The sequence below is a fragment of the Dothidotthia symphoricarpi genome (genome assembly GCF_010015815.1).
Source record: "Dothidotthia symphoricarpi CBS 119687 unplaced genomic scaffold P153scaffold_16, whole genome shotgun sequence".
NCBI classification, from domain to species: domain Eukaryota; kingdom Fungi; phylum Ascomycota; class Dothideomycetes; order Pleosporales; family Dothidotthiaceae; genus Dothidotthia; species Dothidotthia symphoricarpi.
Window position 1 is genome coordinate 248,470 of NW_022985023.1, and position 15,680 is coordinate 264,149.

General features: G+C 53.6%; 4 protein-coding genes across 4 annotated transcripts; 1 reads left to right on the forward strand and 3 right to left on the reverse strand.

The window, feature by feature from the left end:
* Positions 1 to 690: 690 nt before the first annotated feature.
* On the reverse strand, positions 691 to 3,962 carry P153DRAFT_69286 (uncharacterized protein). Its single transcript, XM_033673351.1, has 2 exons — positions 3,883 to 3,962; positions 691 to 3,769 (listed from the first exon to the last, which is right to left on the reverse strand). Exon 2 carries the CDS (start codon positions 3,674 to 3,676, stop codon positions 980 to 982), a length of 2,697 nt encoding a protein of 898 aa, XP_033521152.1. The 5' UTR covers positions 3,677 to 3,769; positions 3,883 to 3,962; the 3' UTR covers positions 691 to 979.
* P153DRAFT_388082 (uncharacterized protein) lies at positions 3,785 to 4,790 on the reverse strand (the record flags this gene model as incomplete). The annotated part of the gene is made up of 3 exons (XM_033670720.1): positions 3,785 to 4,131; positions 4,463 to 4,579; positions 4,631 to 4,790. The coding sequence occupies 3 exons, from the start codon at positions 4,788 to 4,790 to the stop codon at positions 3,785 to 3,787; spliced, it is 624 nt and encodes a 207-aa protein (XP_033521153.1).
* Positions 4,791 to 10,027: 5,237 nt separating this feature from the next.
* Positions 10,028 to 10,912, reverse strand: P153DRAFT_296387 (uncharacterized protein; the record flags this gene model as incomplete). The annotated part of the gene is made up of 1 exon (XM_033664084.1): positions 10,028 to 10,912. One exon carries the CDS (start codon positions 10,910 to 10,912, stop codon positions 10,028 to 10,030), a length of 885 nt encoding a protein of 294 aa, XP_033521154.1.
* A 474-nt stretch (positions 10,913 to 11,386) lies between these two features.
* On the forward strand, positions 11,387 to 14,767 carry P153DRAFT_424736 (uncharacterized protein; the record flags this gene model as incomplete). The annotated part of the gene is made up of 5 exons (XM_033672501.1): positions 11,387 to 11,397; positions 11,449 to 11,482; positions 11,531 to 11,648; positions 11,702 to 11,976; positions 13,373 to 14,767. 5 exons carry the CDS (start codon positions 11,387 to 11,389, stop codon positions 14,387 to 14,389), a joined length of 1,455 nt encoding a protein of 484 aa, XP_033521155.1. The 3' UTR covers positions 14,390 to 14,767.
* Positions 14,768 to 15,680: the final 913 nt, after the last annotated feature.

Here is a 15,680-nt window from a genome sequence, read left to right on the forward strand (position 1 = left end):
CAAACTACTCACGTACAATCCTTCTCGGACCAAGCACGTCCCAATCCTACAGCGCTTAGATATCACTGAAGGAACACCCCTCACGCCACCCCCGGGATAACTGCTGAAACCAGACCCTGACTCAACTCATCAAGATCCGCGTTTCCGGATCCCAGCTTCTGCATGAATTAGTGATTGCGTCGGACCCTGTGTTTCATAACGATCGGCAAACGCGTGGTACGGACGTGAAACCGCGACGTCGAGGTTGTACAGGCGTCGACGATGGTAGATGTGAGTGCGAAGACATGTGGCATAGGTAGACAAATTCAAGATAGCGTTTTCATTCATCCACCACTCCCTCCCTCCTTCTCCACCACAGCTATCTGTTCCACTAGATTGCCCGAAACAGCCGTTACCAACCATCCGAAATCATCCATCCCCAACACAAACGCAAGGGATCTTGCGCCGCCCGAAAAAGTATATATAGAGAAGCATCATGCCTCGAAAAAGACAGAGTCTGGGTGAGATCTGCAGTCCAGAATGCCGAGCCAGTATGCTGTAGGCGAATATAACGAGCGTAAAGACAAAAAGAAAAAGCAGCGGCTAGTGTTTGTTGTAGACCGCCGTGTTCAACCACCAGTCAAAGTATCCCACCTAGATGTCTTTGCACAAGATGCATATCAGATCAAGGCGACTCCATAGATACCCGTCCTCCCAGTATTCGCAAGACAAAGTGAGCAAGCAAGGAAAAAGATGCAGTTATGCTCAACGAGTGTAAGAAAGTATCCTCCTGTTCGCGTGTCAAAAACAAAAAGAGAAACATCGCAAAAGATGCGCCATTAAACATTCGTAGCCGCCTCGCTGGTAAAACTCCGTGTCATGCAAGATGTGAAGGTGAGAGGTGTGTACGCCCAGGTTCGGGAAGAACTGCAAAATCATGCCTTCGATATGTGGTCAAGGTATGTGCCAAGGGTGGAAAGGTCCAGAAGAGAGGTTTGAATCAGACGCGCGACGATGACGAGGATTCCCGGGATTTCCAGAACATCAGCTTACTCAAACGGTTGCTCTTCTTCTTCTCTTTGACAGGCTCCATGCGATGTTCAGAATGCGGACGCTGCTCGATTGAAAGCTTGCTCCTCTCAATATAAGAGGAGCTGTTGATGAGTCGAGACAAGCTTGCGATGCTGGAACGCTTGCGGCGGCGTGTGTCCACCTCGCTGGTAGCAGAGTGCAGAGATGACGAGCGGTCGCTGGGTCGACGGGAACTGGGGTGCGGGTAGGCATGCTGCATTGCGATCGTCATAGTCGATCTTGACGACGACAGAGACGGGACATCGTCCACCGAGACGCGAAGCTCAGGACCGGGCTCTCCGAATCGTGGCGATGGCATGATGGGGTAGTCGGTCATCGAGGAACCCGCGGTTCCCAAACGAGGATTATCGAATGAGATCTGGCTAGAATGGTAATCAGGAGACGGGAAAGACGATATAGTGTCGGGTGTCATAAGGCTTTGCTGCGAAAGCGGAATAGACACGTTCATCACTGGTTCGTGGTCTTTCACATCGTCTGTCAACGGCTGTTGAGTGACTGTGGAGTCGGAAGAGTGGGTCAGAGACGATGTACGCGGCTCTTCATGGTCCTCCACAACCTCGACGACACCAGCCTGCTGTGGTTGCCAGATGCCGCTATCGCTTGGCACTAGTTGTGGTAGCGCTCGAGGAGACAAAGGCTCCGTTGATTCTGGCTGGCTTAGCTTAGTATTGCGCTTGATGCCCAACCCATCATTGAAGTTCCAGTTGATGGTTGATCCATTCTGCTTGCCATCTGCTTCGACAAGCTGGATCTTGGGCTCTTCGGACTCTTCAGGAATGGAACCAATTGAACCCTTCTTCATGACAAGTACATCATCTTCTGGCTCCTCTTCCTCAAACACATCAGCCATGGGAGCAGCAGAAGAAGCAGCAGCCGATGACCTGAACTCGAAAGGCACCAGTTCGGGCGCGCTTTCTGTTCTTCGGTGGCTTGGTGCAGTTCCACTGAAGCTGTGCATGGCCCTTCTGTGGGCGGAAAATCCGCGCTGCTGATTTCGTGGACTGGAGCCATTGGGAGTATTGAACGGCCCAAGCGCCGCGTCCAAATCGATAATGGGGCTCATAATGTCGGAGTCCACACGCTTCATTGGTCGCGGTTGCCACGAAGCAATGTCAGTGTCAAGCTTCCTCGCCGGGGCAGAAGACTCAGATGGTGCGACGATGGTCACAGTGGTATCCTCATCAAAATTGGGTTCAAAATCCAGGTCGTCCGATACATCCGAATCGTCAACTTCTACGGCTGCGTCTGTTGGGGGCGTTGGCGCGCGGCTCCTCACTTTCTTGCTGTGTCTGCCCTTCTTTTGAATGATGGAATTTGCCCATGACTTCACTTTCCGGGGTTTACGAATCGATTTGCGTGATGCAGACTTTGGTTTCTCTGCATCTTCTACGGACTCGTTGCTTTCGGATAATGGTGTGGACAAGGGCGATTCCAAGTACCGCGAAAGAGCGGGGTCAGATTTGCTGACTGGAAACACGTTGATTGATTTGTCGCTGTTGCGTGAAAAGAAACTCCGTCTTTTGGAGGGAAGGGGGGAATTCGAGCTCATATCGAGTGTTGGCGAGGCTGCAGGAACTGCAGACATGGGTCGCTTGCGCTCCAAGACGTCGCCACTCAACGAGTTACTCATAAACTTGTCCAGAACGGCTCCAGCGGTGCTAGGTCGTCCCTCGTCCTCTACTGTGCTGAGGGTTGGGCGACCCATGCGTGCAGGTTGCGTGCCGCTCACTATCGACGAGAGGCTGTTCGAGGCCGAATGACACCGGATCGTAGACATGGATGTCTCTGTTTCCGAGGAAATGGTTGACAGAGGGCGGATGTATTCGACTGTGTCGGAGAATCCGACTCGCGCCCTGGATGGAGGGCGTGCAGCCGAGTCATCGTCGGCTCCGCTCGCCCGCAATGACGGCTGCGACATGGATCTGTTTACGGAGTGACCAACAATGAACTGGTTGCCCTCCAAAGGCGTGGCTGGCGCGCTGCCGGTTGTTGGTGGGGGAGGTGTCATCATCGAGGACAGGTCGTGGGAGGAAACAGCGCCTGAACGACGGTGAGCATGGCCACGCCTTCCTGCTGGAGGTCCAGGACGCAGTGTGGTGTCTGGTGCTGGCAGATCGCCCTCGCCCTTGGTCGGACTGCTGCTCAGCAGTGACATGCCTGGACGATTGTCTCCGCCAATGAATTCGCTTCCTCCCCTTTTGTGGTGTCCCTGTATTGGTCTCGAAGGAGTCGCGGGTGCTGTGGTTGCTGGTGTTACTGTGACGGTCGCTGGCGAGACGGGTGGAGAGGTGCCCGTGGCTGGCTTCAATGTGCCTGCAGGATTGAAGGAGAAACTAGGCAGAGTGTTGATGGACTTTTGTCTCGCGTGCGGCATAGACCCGCGACGGCCCGCTGGATATGCCTGGAGCGACATTGGCCGCGAGTTGAACGTGGTGGGTTCTGAAGAGGCCGCGTCGGGGTCGCGCATGGGGAACGAGAACTCTGGGTTGGGGATGAGCTCGATGGCGCCAGCATTGGGGGCATTGCGGCGCTGGTAGAGGGGTGAACCGACGCCCACAGACTGCGACTGGGTCGCGCGGTGTCGTGGCAGGGCAATCTGAGCCATTGTGGTGAATTAGCTGCCCTGGCGGACACGATGATAGGTGAATTCGACGAGACTTGGCGAGGCTTGACGAGGTTAGGAGAGCGCAGACAAAATCTGGCGCCCACGCGATTAGTATGTTGCTGCTGATGCTGCTTCGAGGTACTGGCGAGAGACGGCAGTCAGCACGGTAATTGCAGGACCGTGGCTGGCGGGTGACGAGTGCGTACAGTATACGGGAGCTAGCAGAGGGCTGGTGATAGGTGAAGCCAGTACACCCAGGATTAAGGAATGACAAGAGAAATGAGCGGACAGATGCCTAACGTCGACCCAGATTTGGTGAGTGCGACGATGAGGCTCCAGAGAGGCGGCAGCGAGCTTCGCAAAGGGTGGAAGAGGGTGGTGACGGAGCGGACGGGCGGAGTGGACGAGCGACGGGCGCTGGAGAGGAGGCAGTGCCGGTTGCTTTTGTTCAATGCCTACGCTAGCACGCAGGCCCACTCATGTGGCTTGCTATCCGCGCAACAACCTTGGAACCTGAGCATGGGTTGCCTGCGCTGGCCGTGTTTGTCGTCAATGTCTCCGTCTTATTGCTCCATCGTCATTCCGAGCGATCCATGGCGAACGCGAGATTGAACGTGCAAACACCCAATTCGAGCAATTGTCCTGGCGTCCATGTATCGTCGACGTGTCAAATTCTGGAGCGCGAATTAGCGTGCCTGTCCAATTTGCGCGCCTGTACCTGAACATTGAACAGGCAACATCACGAGCAAGACTATCAATTCTCGCATCCTATCTGCGCGTCCTTACCAAGGGCAACGTTGCCTCGCGTCGTGCCCGTGTTGATTACAATTTCATCACGCTGCTGCGTGTGCCTGCTTTCGCCGTTGCTGCCGTGGACGCTCCAGTCCAGACGGCTACATGGCCCTGCAGCATCATCAGCGCCTCTCCATGCACGCCGCGGGCCTGCCCTCTTACTCGCTGGAGCCTGCTGCACGCGATATGCATCCTGTCTCGCAGATCGACTTGGTCTTGGCACCGTGCCGTGGAGCCAGCAAGTGTCCCTCTGCCTGCTCCCTGCAACCCTCGGACACCATGCCGGTCCCGTCAAGTGCCCGTACGCGCACATCATCATCATCGTCCCCTCCCTCCCACTTCACGCTGCAAAGTCTGAATGCCCTCACGTCTTTCTATTCTCTTCTTCAACGCTGTAGTTCGAGGCTTCGGGCGAACACGCGATGATTGGCACTGACATGTTTCACCGAACCGTTCGTGGTGGGGCTAGACAAGGTTAGATTTGTTATGCTCCCGCTGTTGGCGACCAATCGACTAGCAATCCGTATCGGGGAGTGTGCTAGCTATGCAGGGGCAAGGTCCATGTCTGCTTTTGTGAAGAGCGACAAGCTCACGCTCAAGCTCGCCACCCATAAATAGACTCCGATTGACGAAATGCGGAGAAACGGGTGGGCGACGTGAAGGGCAACCACCATCAAATAACGATTGAACCATCGTGAACACGATAAAGCTCGAAGTCTATTGAGACGCGTATCTTGATCGAAACCTACCCTTTTCCTGGGTACGAACCTCGACAATTGCACCCATGGGAGTATGGTTAAACTCGAGATAACTGTGCAGCAACCTTTATGCAATTCACCCATGTTATCTTCTCTTCCTCCAAACGAGAACACCTCCAGGGTGCGATCCTCCACGTCTCACAACGTCTAAATGGCGCCTTTGGCGTTTGTGGCACAAAAATTGTAAAAACCCTCATTTTTCTCCTCAATTCTACGGCCCGAATGTTCGGGAGTTGCTTTTTGTCTTGCGAGCTTCTCTCTATGCAAGACTAAGGTGAACAGACCGCTCCAGTCCTCTGCAAGCTGCATCGCCATCTCGATCCAAACTCTACGCAAACCCAGGTCAAAGTCAGACATACGGTGTTGCCCCTGGAGATGCTCAGTCCCCAATCATCGCAACTAGGTCCATCCTAAATCAACTTGTGACACCCGACGTCATTATCTATCGTCTGCTCCGATGCTCATGATCTCCAGGAACGCAACTTCGGTACTACTCTCGAACCGAGAATCTGCAGACATCGTCATCTGCTCTTTTTATGAACTCAAGGGTGTGTGTGGGGTGGCAATTCTCGAGGCTTGAAAGTTTTCCTCGCGAGAACGGCAGTGTCACACAGCCTGAATTTTTCTCTTGTGTGATGCACCATGGTATGGATGACGGCGACGCACCTCGAACGTTGTCAAGCGCTACGGCTACCAAAGCCTGGTTTGCGAGCTGCTGTAATTCCCAATTCCAACACCGGCATGATGTCTACGAACTGTTCTACCATCACACTATGCAATTAGCTTTCATATCCAACAAATGTGCGTTGGGACAGCAACACCCGCAGGCCCCTGTGCCCGTTGACGGTAATTACCACTGTCAAACGACAACGCATAGCCACGCAGTTCTACCACCACACTGGGGCTCGGCTACGTAAACGACGGCTATTCGCGTCGCAAGATCGCAGATTCGCAATCTCGAAAGTTATGTTTCTTGACGCTGTGCTGTGGATGCGCAGAAATTGGTCATCTCCGAGTGCCAAAAGGAGCAACAATGAGTATCCCTAACAGCTGTGGCCAATAGCAGGCACGCACTCACGATCGCACCTTCCTTGTTCAACATCATTCCCCAGCCTCACAAATGGGCTTCATATCCGAGTGACGTGTGTTATGTCGGCTCAATTTCAGTCTCAATACTGCTTTGTGGTTGGTTTTCGGTGTAACAAGCAAACTTCGAATCCCGATCGTCTCGTTCAAGGTCAACCTGGTCTATCTGTAGCTCAACGCGCGTACTACGCACCAACCAGCGCTGAGTGTTGGTGACGTCTGGCAGAGCCTCAAAGCGAGAACCATTCAGCTTGCGGTCCGTCGTCCCAGGGAAAAGGGTTGCGTTTTCCAGCTCACCACCGCGTTTCCCTGGTCCAATCTATCCGTTGCCATCCGCTCGCTTGTTGTTCTGCGCTCGCACCCCGGACTTGAGTCTGAAACGATGCGTGTGGTTGGAACCGCAGCTGAAGACGCAGAGCTGAAGGCAACGTTCTAGACTGAACGTTACGCTTCTCGAATGAACCAACACCCTCATCACAGCTAGCCAGCAGACTAGCGAATGGCACTCGTTCACGCTCCAAACTCCTGTTTGCAAAGCCAAACTAACGCCACAGTACATCACCTGGACGTTGTCAAGACATGCCACTGGACCGCAAAATCAAAGCCACTTTCAAAAACGTTTGCACACCACCACACTCCGGACGGAGTGCCCGCCGTCTATTGCCATGGCGGACTCCTCTGTTCCTATTGACTGACGGGAAGTGGTTTAGCTTGCGTACAGACGGGCTGCACGCCGCTCAGCGCTAGAAGTCTCTTCTACTCACACCCCCAAAGTTAGCAGGAATATGACACAACGACACCAGGGCAATCATCGTGGCTGCACATAGCCATGTCACATTACCTTGCGACGACGTAATCTTGCTTCATTCGATCCAATGACAGACGTCTAAGTACCATTTCACGCTACATCTCGGCTGGCTTGACTCGCCGAACTACAACCGTCAGAAGCGGAACTTTCTTGCGTAGAAAGATGCCAAATTCCTTGGCCAGTAATGCTCTACACAGTAAGCGGCAAGCGCGGAAATTCTCCTCCACACGATGATATCGGCGTCAAAAGCCGAGCACGATCTCGCCGGCCGTCGATGCTGCACCTTACCCTAGCGCATGTACACAATCAATGATCGTCAGGGCAAATGGAGGGGTGATCAGCCCTGTGACTGGGTTTCCATAGTCCCTTGCGTATGCTCGTGCACCACTTGAGCGAAAAGGCCCGCGGTGGATGACTCTAGACAGCGCCGTGTAAGACGACAAGACCGCATCGTTGAGAGTTTCTGTCAAGTTACAGCCTGCATCAGCAGCCATTTTGCATCGGCGTCAAGGCACAACTGCGGCAAAGTCGAACCAAGACGATGTTCCCCACCTAAGCGCTAGCACTTTGCGCGTCTACATACATCCGATATTACGGCATTGGCCAGATACTGCTGGTGTGCCTTGTCAAGACTCATCCATGGCGGCTGTGAAGACGCAAGCAACTCATTGTCTCACGGTCATGAAGCTATCCATGTCCCACCCATGTACGAACTCCGACTGATCTGACAACGTTCGGTTTCAACACACGAACCAACAAGGGTGCACGCCACGTTCCATCAGCAGAACCCTTCCCCAGATGCCATGCACCGCAGTGCTGGGATGCCCGGTACCATGTACACTTTGTTTCAGAAATCTCACCGGTACGAGATACGTGGAGTGGTACAGCGGGGTCAAGATTGCGGGTTAATGTGTCCGGTGGTGGTAATATCGATGGGATTGGGAGGCCTGATCGCTGCTCAGTGAGCAGATAGTCCATCACTGATTGCAGAACGCGATTGTCGATAGCTTTGCGGGGTTCCAACGGATGTCAGCAAGCGGGTATCGCAGGGGTGAGATTACTGAGACGCAAGGCATGTGTATGTTGCTTGTATGTCTCATGTTGGAGACCCCAGAACTCAAAATTTGAAAGCGTATTGCACGCACACAGATGTTAGACGGTGATAGTGTCCTAGGGCACGAACTCCCATGACTCCCGTACGTTGATCAACACAAACGTGAAGAGAGCCTGCGACACTGACCAGAAGAAAGATATGGAAACATGAGCATTGTAATCAATCTCGGAAATCAATCTAACGGCTCATACCTCATACCCTCCACTTCTCCACATATAAACAAGACTACTCAACCTCCACTCGATGGCAGATGATGAAGCTTGAGCGAACAACTCGGCGCATTCACCACCTCTGCTCCTCTGTTCCTCTACCAATCTGGGTAACAACCAGGCACTGTAACTCAAAGTCATAAAATAGCGGATATACATCAGTTTCTATTACACATCCTCATACTGTTCTGAGAGATCAGTGTCCACTATACAAAAACAGTTTCTCACAAATTCGCCCACCGCGAACAGTTGGCGAAGTCTCCTTTCCTAGCATCTACGCAGAACCCCGTTGTCATTGTCGATGTTTCCATAATTCGAGGATAGGCATATCATGTCTTGAGCGAGTAGACAACGCCATCTCTTTACCTGTATACTAACAGATCCACGTATATCGAGCGCTTTATAATTTCAATATTAAACTCACTGCTTTTTCCTCCCATCACACGTTAGAATTACATACGCTGTCCACCAAAGTGGCATAGATATCAATCCATCTCCTATCCCAGGCTCTTCATTACCTCACAATACATCACATCTGTGACTTGATCTACGCTCTACAAACAGCTCTACGAAGAGCTACCCAACCAGCCATCAATTCATATACAACCAGGAGACACAGCAGTACAGTGCAGTGCCGCATAATCTATCTCTCTCCTATCCGCAATCCTGTTCCCTCACACTTCCCAGCCGTACGCCCAGCACAAAGCAGCAAACGCAAAATATTCTGCTTATCTAACTTATCCTCCTATCCGTGTCCAGACACCACTCCACGCACTCACCCATTGTATACACACACCAGCACTGCACTGTATGCGATGTTCACAGCCCATTCCATCACCGCGAAAACCTATTTTTCTTCCAAAGTTTCGAGGTCTGTGGAGGAGGGGGAGTGTATAATCGGACGGGTTGTGAGAGAGGAAGGGAGACTACGCACATATCCGCCTCCCGACAGCGAAGAGGGAGACCCACCCACGCCAAGTTTCACAGGGAGAGTGGGTGGGCGATAACAGATGGCGATGGCGGTATGGACTCGGACTCCGCAGGCAGAAGCCCCGCATGATGTATTTGGAGCGGAATGAAAGAGCTCTAAGCAACAAGTCAAGAAACAAGCCAAGACCCATCGACCCGTCTAGCAGAAAGTAAGTGAACGCACACAGACATGCGCTACACTTCACTACCGCTTTGAGTGCTTTCAGGAGAAAGACTAGTGGATAGATAGAGTGCGTCGATAAACAGACTGATCTTTCCTGAGCTGAGCTGAGCTGATTTGGACCAAGTCAATTCACTCCAACACCAAGGAAACACCGAGGAAACACATCTTCTCCGCTACGCTACGCTACGCAACGTGGTAGATCTTTCTATACGTTTTTCTATACGTTTTTCCATCGACTATTCGCATCTATTCCATCCCATACTCTTCACTTCTCTGTGAACGTATGAGGAAGAACGAGTCGAACCCGCGAAAAGTTAGTAAAAAGACTCAAGGGAAAACAAATCATTTCACAAAGACAAGGCGAGGAGTAAATGACTGCCAAACAGTCCAAAAGCACGTCAAAAAGATATTAAATTCCACCTTCCAACCCGCTACTCTCTCAATTCCGCAACAGCAAAATACCCCTTATTCTCCACCACACCCCGATCCTTCACCACAGCCGTATACTTAACAACCCACAACGGCACCACATCGCCCCTCAACCCCTCTACATTCGCCTCACCCGCCAGCACCCCCGAGCCCCCCTCCCCCTCCCCCAGAATCTGCCTCAGCGTCCCCCGCGGCAGGATATTCGTACAGTCATTATGCGTAAGCAGCTCGATCTGCTGCTGTTTCGCATACAGAATAAGCGGCTTAGGCACAACGCAGCAATCGCGCACATTAATCTGGTTAACACTCGGTTTTATGCGCGTGTGTTCGAGGAATTTGCCCAGTCTCGCGACGCCGAACTCGGCGATGCCTAGTTTCTGCACTAGGCCTTCGGCTTGCAGGGCTTCGAGGGAGCGCCATGTGGTGATCATGGTCTCGATGTCTTCGGGGGGTACTTCCTCGCCATCGCTCGACTGCGGGGGGGACGGCTCGTCATCATCGTCGTCCGAGTCCGAGTCGTCCGCGTCAAAGGATATCCCCGGGAAGCTCACAATCAGCAGGTCGATGCTCGTGCTGCCCAGTTCTTTCAGGACGAGCTCGATGGCTTCTCGTGTTTGTGCGCAGCGCCTGTCGGCGGGGATGTTGGGGAGGTAGAAGAGCTTGACTGTGATGTCGTAGGAGTCGCGCGGTTCGGAGAGGGGGGAGGGCGTGTGCGAGGGTATGTAGAGGGCGGAGGGGGTTTGTGTGGTCCAGGATTTGTATGGGGGGGTTGTGGAGGCGGGTTGCGAGGGTTGGTGGGCGGAGAAGTTGGAGCGCAGGGAGGAGGTGAGTTCGGTGTTTGATTTCTCGAAGAAGGGGCGCCGGGTTACGGAGGGGCTGCTGGACATTATGTTGCTGGGGTTGTTAGGTGTGGCATGGGACGGAAGGGACGGGAGGCGCATACGAGGTGGATAGTGTGAGCTTCATGGTGGCGGCTGGGCTCTGGAGCTGTGTGGTTGTGCTCGAGAGTGTGTATGTATGAGTGTGTGTGGTGTGTGGTGTGGTGTGAATGGTGATGTCGCGTGGGAGTCAGATTCGGGCTTGCAGAGAAGAGTGAATGTTTGTCAGCGAGTACGGGTGAGTGGGGTGCACTATGCAACAGCGATTGGCGCTTCAGTTCAACAAGTCACGGGTAGAGGAAGTGTACGGGGACAAGTCTATTACAAAGAATTATCGTGATGTGCCTCGCGGGGTGACGATTGACGATTGTCGACGAGGGCGCATTGACGACATCTGAACTCGCGGGGACCAGCGCCCGCCGATCTCCAGCAGACCGACCGCCTCGAGAGAACACGCACCCACGACTGCCCTCCCCACACACCATGACCATCAAGTGAGTCGCCCGCCGCACTACATCCCCCGTACACGCTGACAGCGCCCCCAGGTATCTCATCCTGCTCTCGCGCCAGGGCAAAGTGGTGCGTACCTCACCCTAGACCCCCCCGTCCTCTGCTGAACGTCGGCAGCGCCTGGCCAAGTGGTTCACGACGCTCGCGCCCAAGGACAAGGCCAAGATCGTCAAGGACGTCTCGCAGCTCGTCCTCGCCCGCCGCACCCGCATGTGCAATTTCTTGGAGTACAAAGGTCCGTGGCTCCTACAGGCGTGGCTGCGTCGCTAGGCTCACACTTTCTGCCAGACACCAAGATCGTCTACCGCCGCTATGCCTCGTTGTTCTTCATCGCCGGCTGCGACTCGACCGACAACGAGCTGATAACCCTCGAGATCGTCCACCGCTACGTCGAGCAGATGGACAAGTACTACGGCAACGTGTGCGAGCTCGACATCATCTTCAATTTCCAAAAGGCCTACTTCATCCTCGACGAGCTGCTGCTGGCCGGCGAGATGCAAGAGAGCAGCAAGAAGAACGTCCTGAGGTGCATAGGCCAGCAGGACAGCCTCGAGGATATGGAGGTGAGTCGCGACTGAGCACTGCCGCCCACCACCCACGGCTGACACGTACCGCTCTCCCCAGGCCGACGATGATGTCGTCACCAAGCTCATGTAGGGTGTGCATCCCAAGTGCACATTGTACACACCCCACACGCCCGCCCGTCTCGATGAGCCGCGACCCAGTCACGAATCCTTGCTGACCGCCCCACCCCCCACAAATAGGACGCGGATGTCTTCAGAGAGCGACTCCACGAGAGCGGTTTTTTGTAGATCAGCATTGGTGTCAGGTACGAACAGCTTTGTACGGCTACAGACTCGGAGCTTTCGGCTCGTCAGTGGGCATTCCCCTTTTCCTTGGCTCCGCAGACGAGCATGTCAGAGGCGAGCGTCGCATAGACAGAACGGTGTTCTACAACGTGGGGACTCGGGGCTATTGGACACGCACTATCTGTCATCCTGCCATGTAGAGCGGATGGCGATAGATGCACTCTATCTACTACAATACTTTTTCCCCTGGCAGCGTTTGCTCGTCCAGCAGGTTTGGCTCAAGTGGTCTATGGAGCTCGAACGTGATATCAATGTCATGCTGTCGAGACTTGCACCCTTGGTATTTCTTTGGCTATTCATCTCTTGCGTTTTCCTTTGTTGCGACTCATCCACCGTCTAGCCATGATCGTGTCAGGCAATTGGACGGCTTGTGACAGCACCAGGTTCGGATCAGCTTTGGTCCTCTCCCAGAACCCTAGCCTACATTCATGCAATCAATCCTATGTTGCCGAACTCGATAAGCAGTTCGTTCCCAGGCAACTTGTACTATCGCATCCCATGTGCTCAGTCAGTACCGGACATGACATCTCCAATACATCACACATGCTCTGCGGATTCACACGCTGCTACTACTAACTTCAGCATCGAGACCAGTTACCTCTCACCGACTTCCCACTTAGTCTTATCAACAGATGTCGTTGGTCGAGGAAGGATCATGGCCGGGCCAATCAGAACCGTCATCCCGGAACACGACAACGCAGCCAAGGCCTAGGTCACCGTACCGTCTCCGCAACTCCAGCACCAGCACATCACTCCACTGCCGCACCATAGCCAGCTATATGTCCCCTGCCTGCTAGACGACTGTCTGGCCGAGCAACAGCATCCTCTCCTCTCTGCAGCCAGCCTAGAGTCGTGTATCCTCGTTGTATCGGTTCGCGCAAGCCACCCCCTCACGAAACAGGGCCGCATCGAGTAGACAGCAGCTTCGGCGCGCTGGCTCACATACCATCACTTTGAGAAGAAGAGACAAGCACATCGTTATTAATATAAGTCGTTCGAACAGGAACAGCTCCAGCCCGGCGCAATGAAGGTGCGTACTCGATGCGATAAGGGTCGGGGTGATGATGTAACTGACCTGGCGCGACTGCAGTACCTCGATCTGTGCGCCCTCCACGAGGTGAACCTCGCCCTCAACTTCGACACCCAAGACACAGCCATAATCGGCGGCTGTGATCTCTGGACCGTAAAAGCCGCCGGCAGCGACAAGAAACTCTACAAGCGCATTGAGAAGACGCTCGAGGAGCGACACAAAGACCTCCTCTCTGCCGTTGCAGACCTCTCCGCCCAGTCCGCCGCGCAGTTCAAAGACGACCTGAATATCGCGCGCGACACACCCTTTGGCTCTTTCAACGATGCCGCCAACCGCCATACGTTTGCGTACTTGATCGCGACGCTAAACGCAACACACATCGACTACGACTTCGCCAACACACTCAACCCCGACGAGTTTCGCTGTGAAACACAAAAAAGCTTCATGCACAAAGTCGACACCACAATGTTCTACCTCCGCCCGCAGGTCTACTCGGCCGGCCTACCCCGCGGCGCCATCACACCCCTCGGATCCCCCATCTGGAACCCCCGCTCCTGGGTCCTCCTCGACAGCGAAATGGACATGAGCGCATGCGAGTACTTCGCATGGGAGCCAAGCGACGACCCATTTGCCGACGACGGCGCCATCTGGAGCCACCACTTCTTCCTCTACAACCGCGACCGCAAGCGCGTAGCATATTTCTACCTCCGCGGCGTCTCCGCGCTGTCCAACAGCCCCAGCGTAGCCATGTCGCTCATGTCCAAAGTCAAGCAGTCGACGCACGAAAGTAGCGCTAATGCGGGGAGTCGCAAGCGCGCGGAGTACTGGCTGGGCGACAGGGCGCGCAAGGGTCTCGAGGCGTATGGCGAGAGCGACGAGCTGGATGATCTGGTTATTGATCACCCTGGGGATGTCGTCGAGGAACAGCAGTGGCAGATGGATCTTAGAGAGGTTAGCGCGGATAGAGAGTATTATGAGAGTGAGGGCGATAGCGATGTAGAGAGCTTGGTGGGCAGGCATAGACGGCGGTCTGTGCGTACGATGAGCGAGGGGCTTGTCGAGAGGATGGAGCTTTGAGTTTTGAGTGATTGGGGTGGTTGTCGTTCAACCCGACGGCGCGACGGAGTTGGCGTATCCGTTATGACACAGGTATTTCTTTCCCGTTTTCCCCCTTTTTGTCCCTGTTTTCCCTACGCCTCGACATTTCATTGAAGGCGTTTTCATGGTTTCTGCTCCTTTACCGTTTTCTGCTTTCCCGCATACTCAACTCTCGCATGACGGCAAAAACTCGGACTGGACTGGGGCGTTACGGTCGGTGGGAGCGACGCGTTTCCAAAGATCGTCTGGGGTTGTCTCCCTTTTTTGCGTCTTGGTCGAGATATACCCGTGGTTACTTGCGTGTCTGTTTTTTCTTGTTCTTGTTTGTATTTATTTGTATGGGTTTTTGGAGGGGGGTAAGGGGGCGTTGGGGTGATTATGATGGGATTGGTGGGAGGGTATATGGATGGGGGGTGGGAGGGTATATGGAATGCAATGAATTGATATGCAATGCAACGAAATGAAATGTAACTGCTATGAAAAACAGTTTCGCATGTTGATTCGGGAGTGAAGTCTAGAGTGCCTTCCTGTTTCCTTGCTTCCCTGCCGTCCGCCTGAATCGAGCCTCAAATCATCGAGATGGTAGGTTCTATCGCATTCCCCCATCTCTACACAAAAGCCGCTATCCAAATCCACGCTCGCACGCAACAAAATCCCACATCGACAATGCGAGACGCGCTTCTTCCTCCTTGCTAACTTGTTCTGCAGAACACCACGCTGAGCTAAATCATGCTTTCGCACTTCCGCTCCCCAGGTCGGTATATAGCCCCGTCTATCCTTCTCCTTCTCCTTTTCCCGTCTATGCACTTTATACACAGCTAGCTAGTTGGCTTGTCGGGTGTGCTGCCCACTCATGTCCATGTCCATGTCCATGCACATACCCCCCCCCCCTCGATCTTATGGTGTTTGATGAGTCAGTCCCCCATCTATATTCTCCGTGTTCTTCACTCCACCTCGAAGTTGCGGGGCGCGGGGACTGGCGTGCTGGGATCTTGCGTTGGAGGAGGAGGGGGGGAGGATGTGTAGATGGGTGTAGTATGCGAGTAGGAACATTCACGGTGTTGGGGTTAGGGATTCTACGAGGAAGGTCACAATGGGGAGAGTCTGTCGGTGGGGAAGAATGTGGATAGATGGTATAGGATGGACATTTGTTCATGGAAGACAAGCACGTTTTGTCTTGTTTAATGTTAAGCAAGTGGTTGAATAAATATGTTTTTGCTAAATTTTACTCGAGATGAAGTATCGAACGCATTCCCACACAACCAAGACT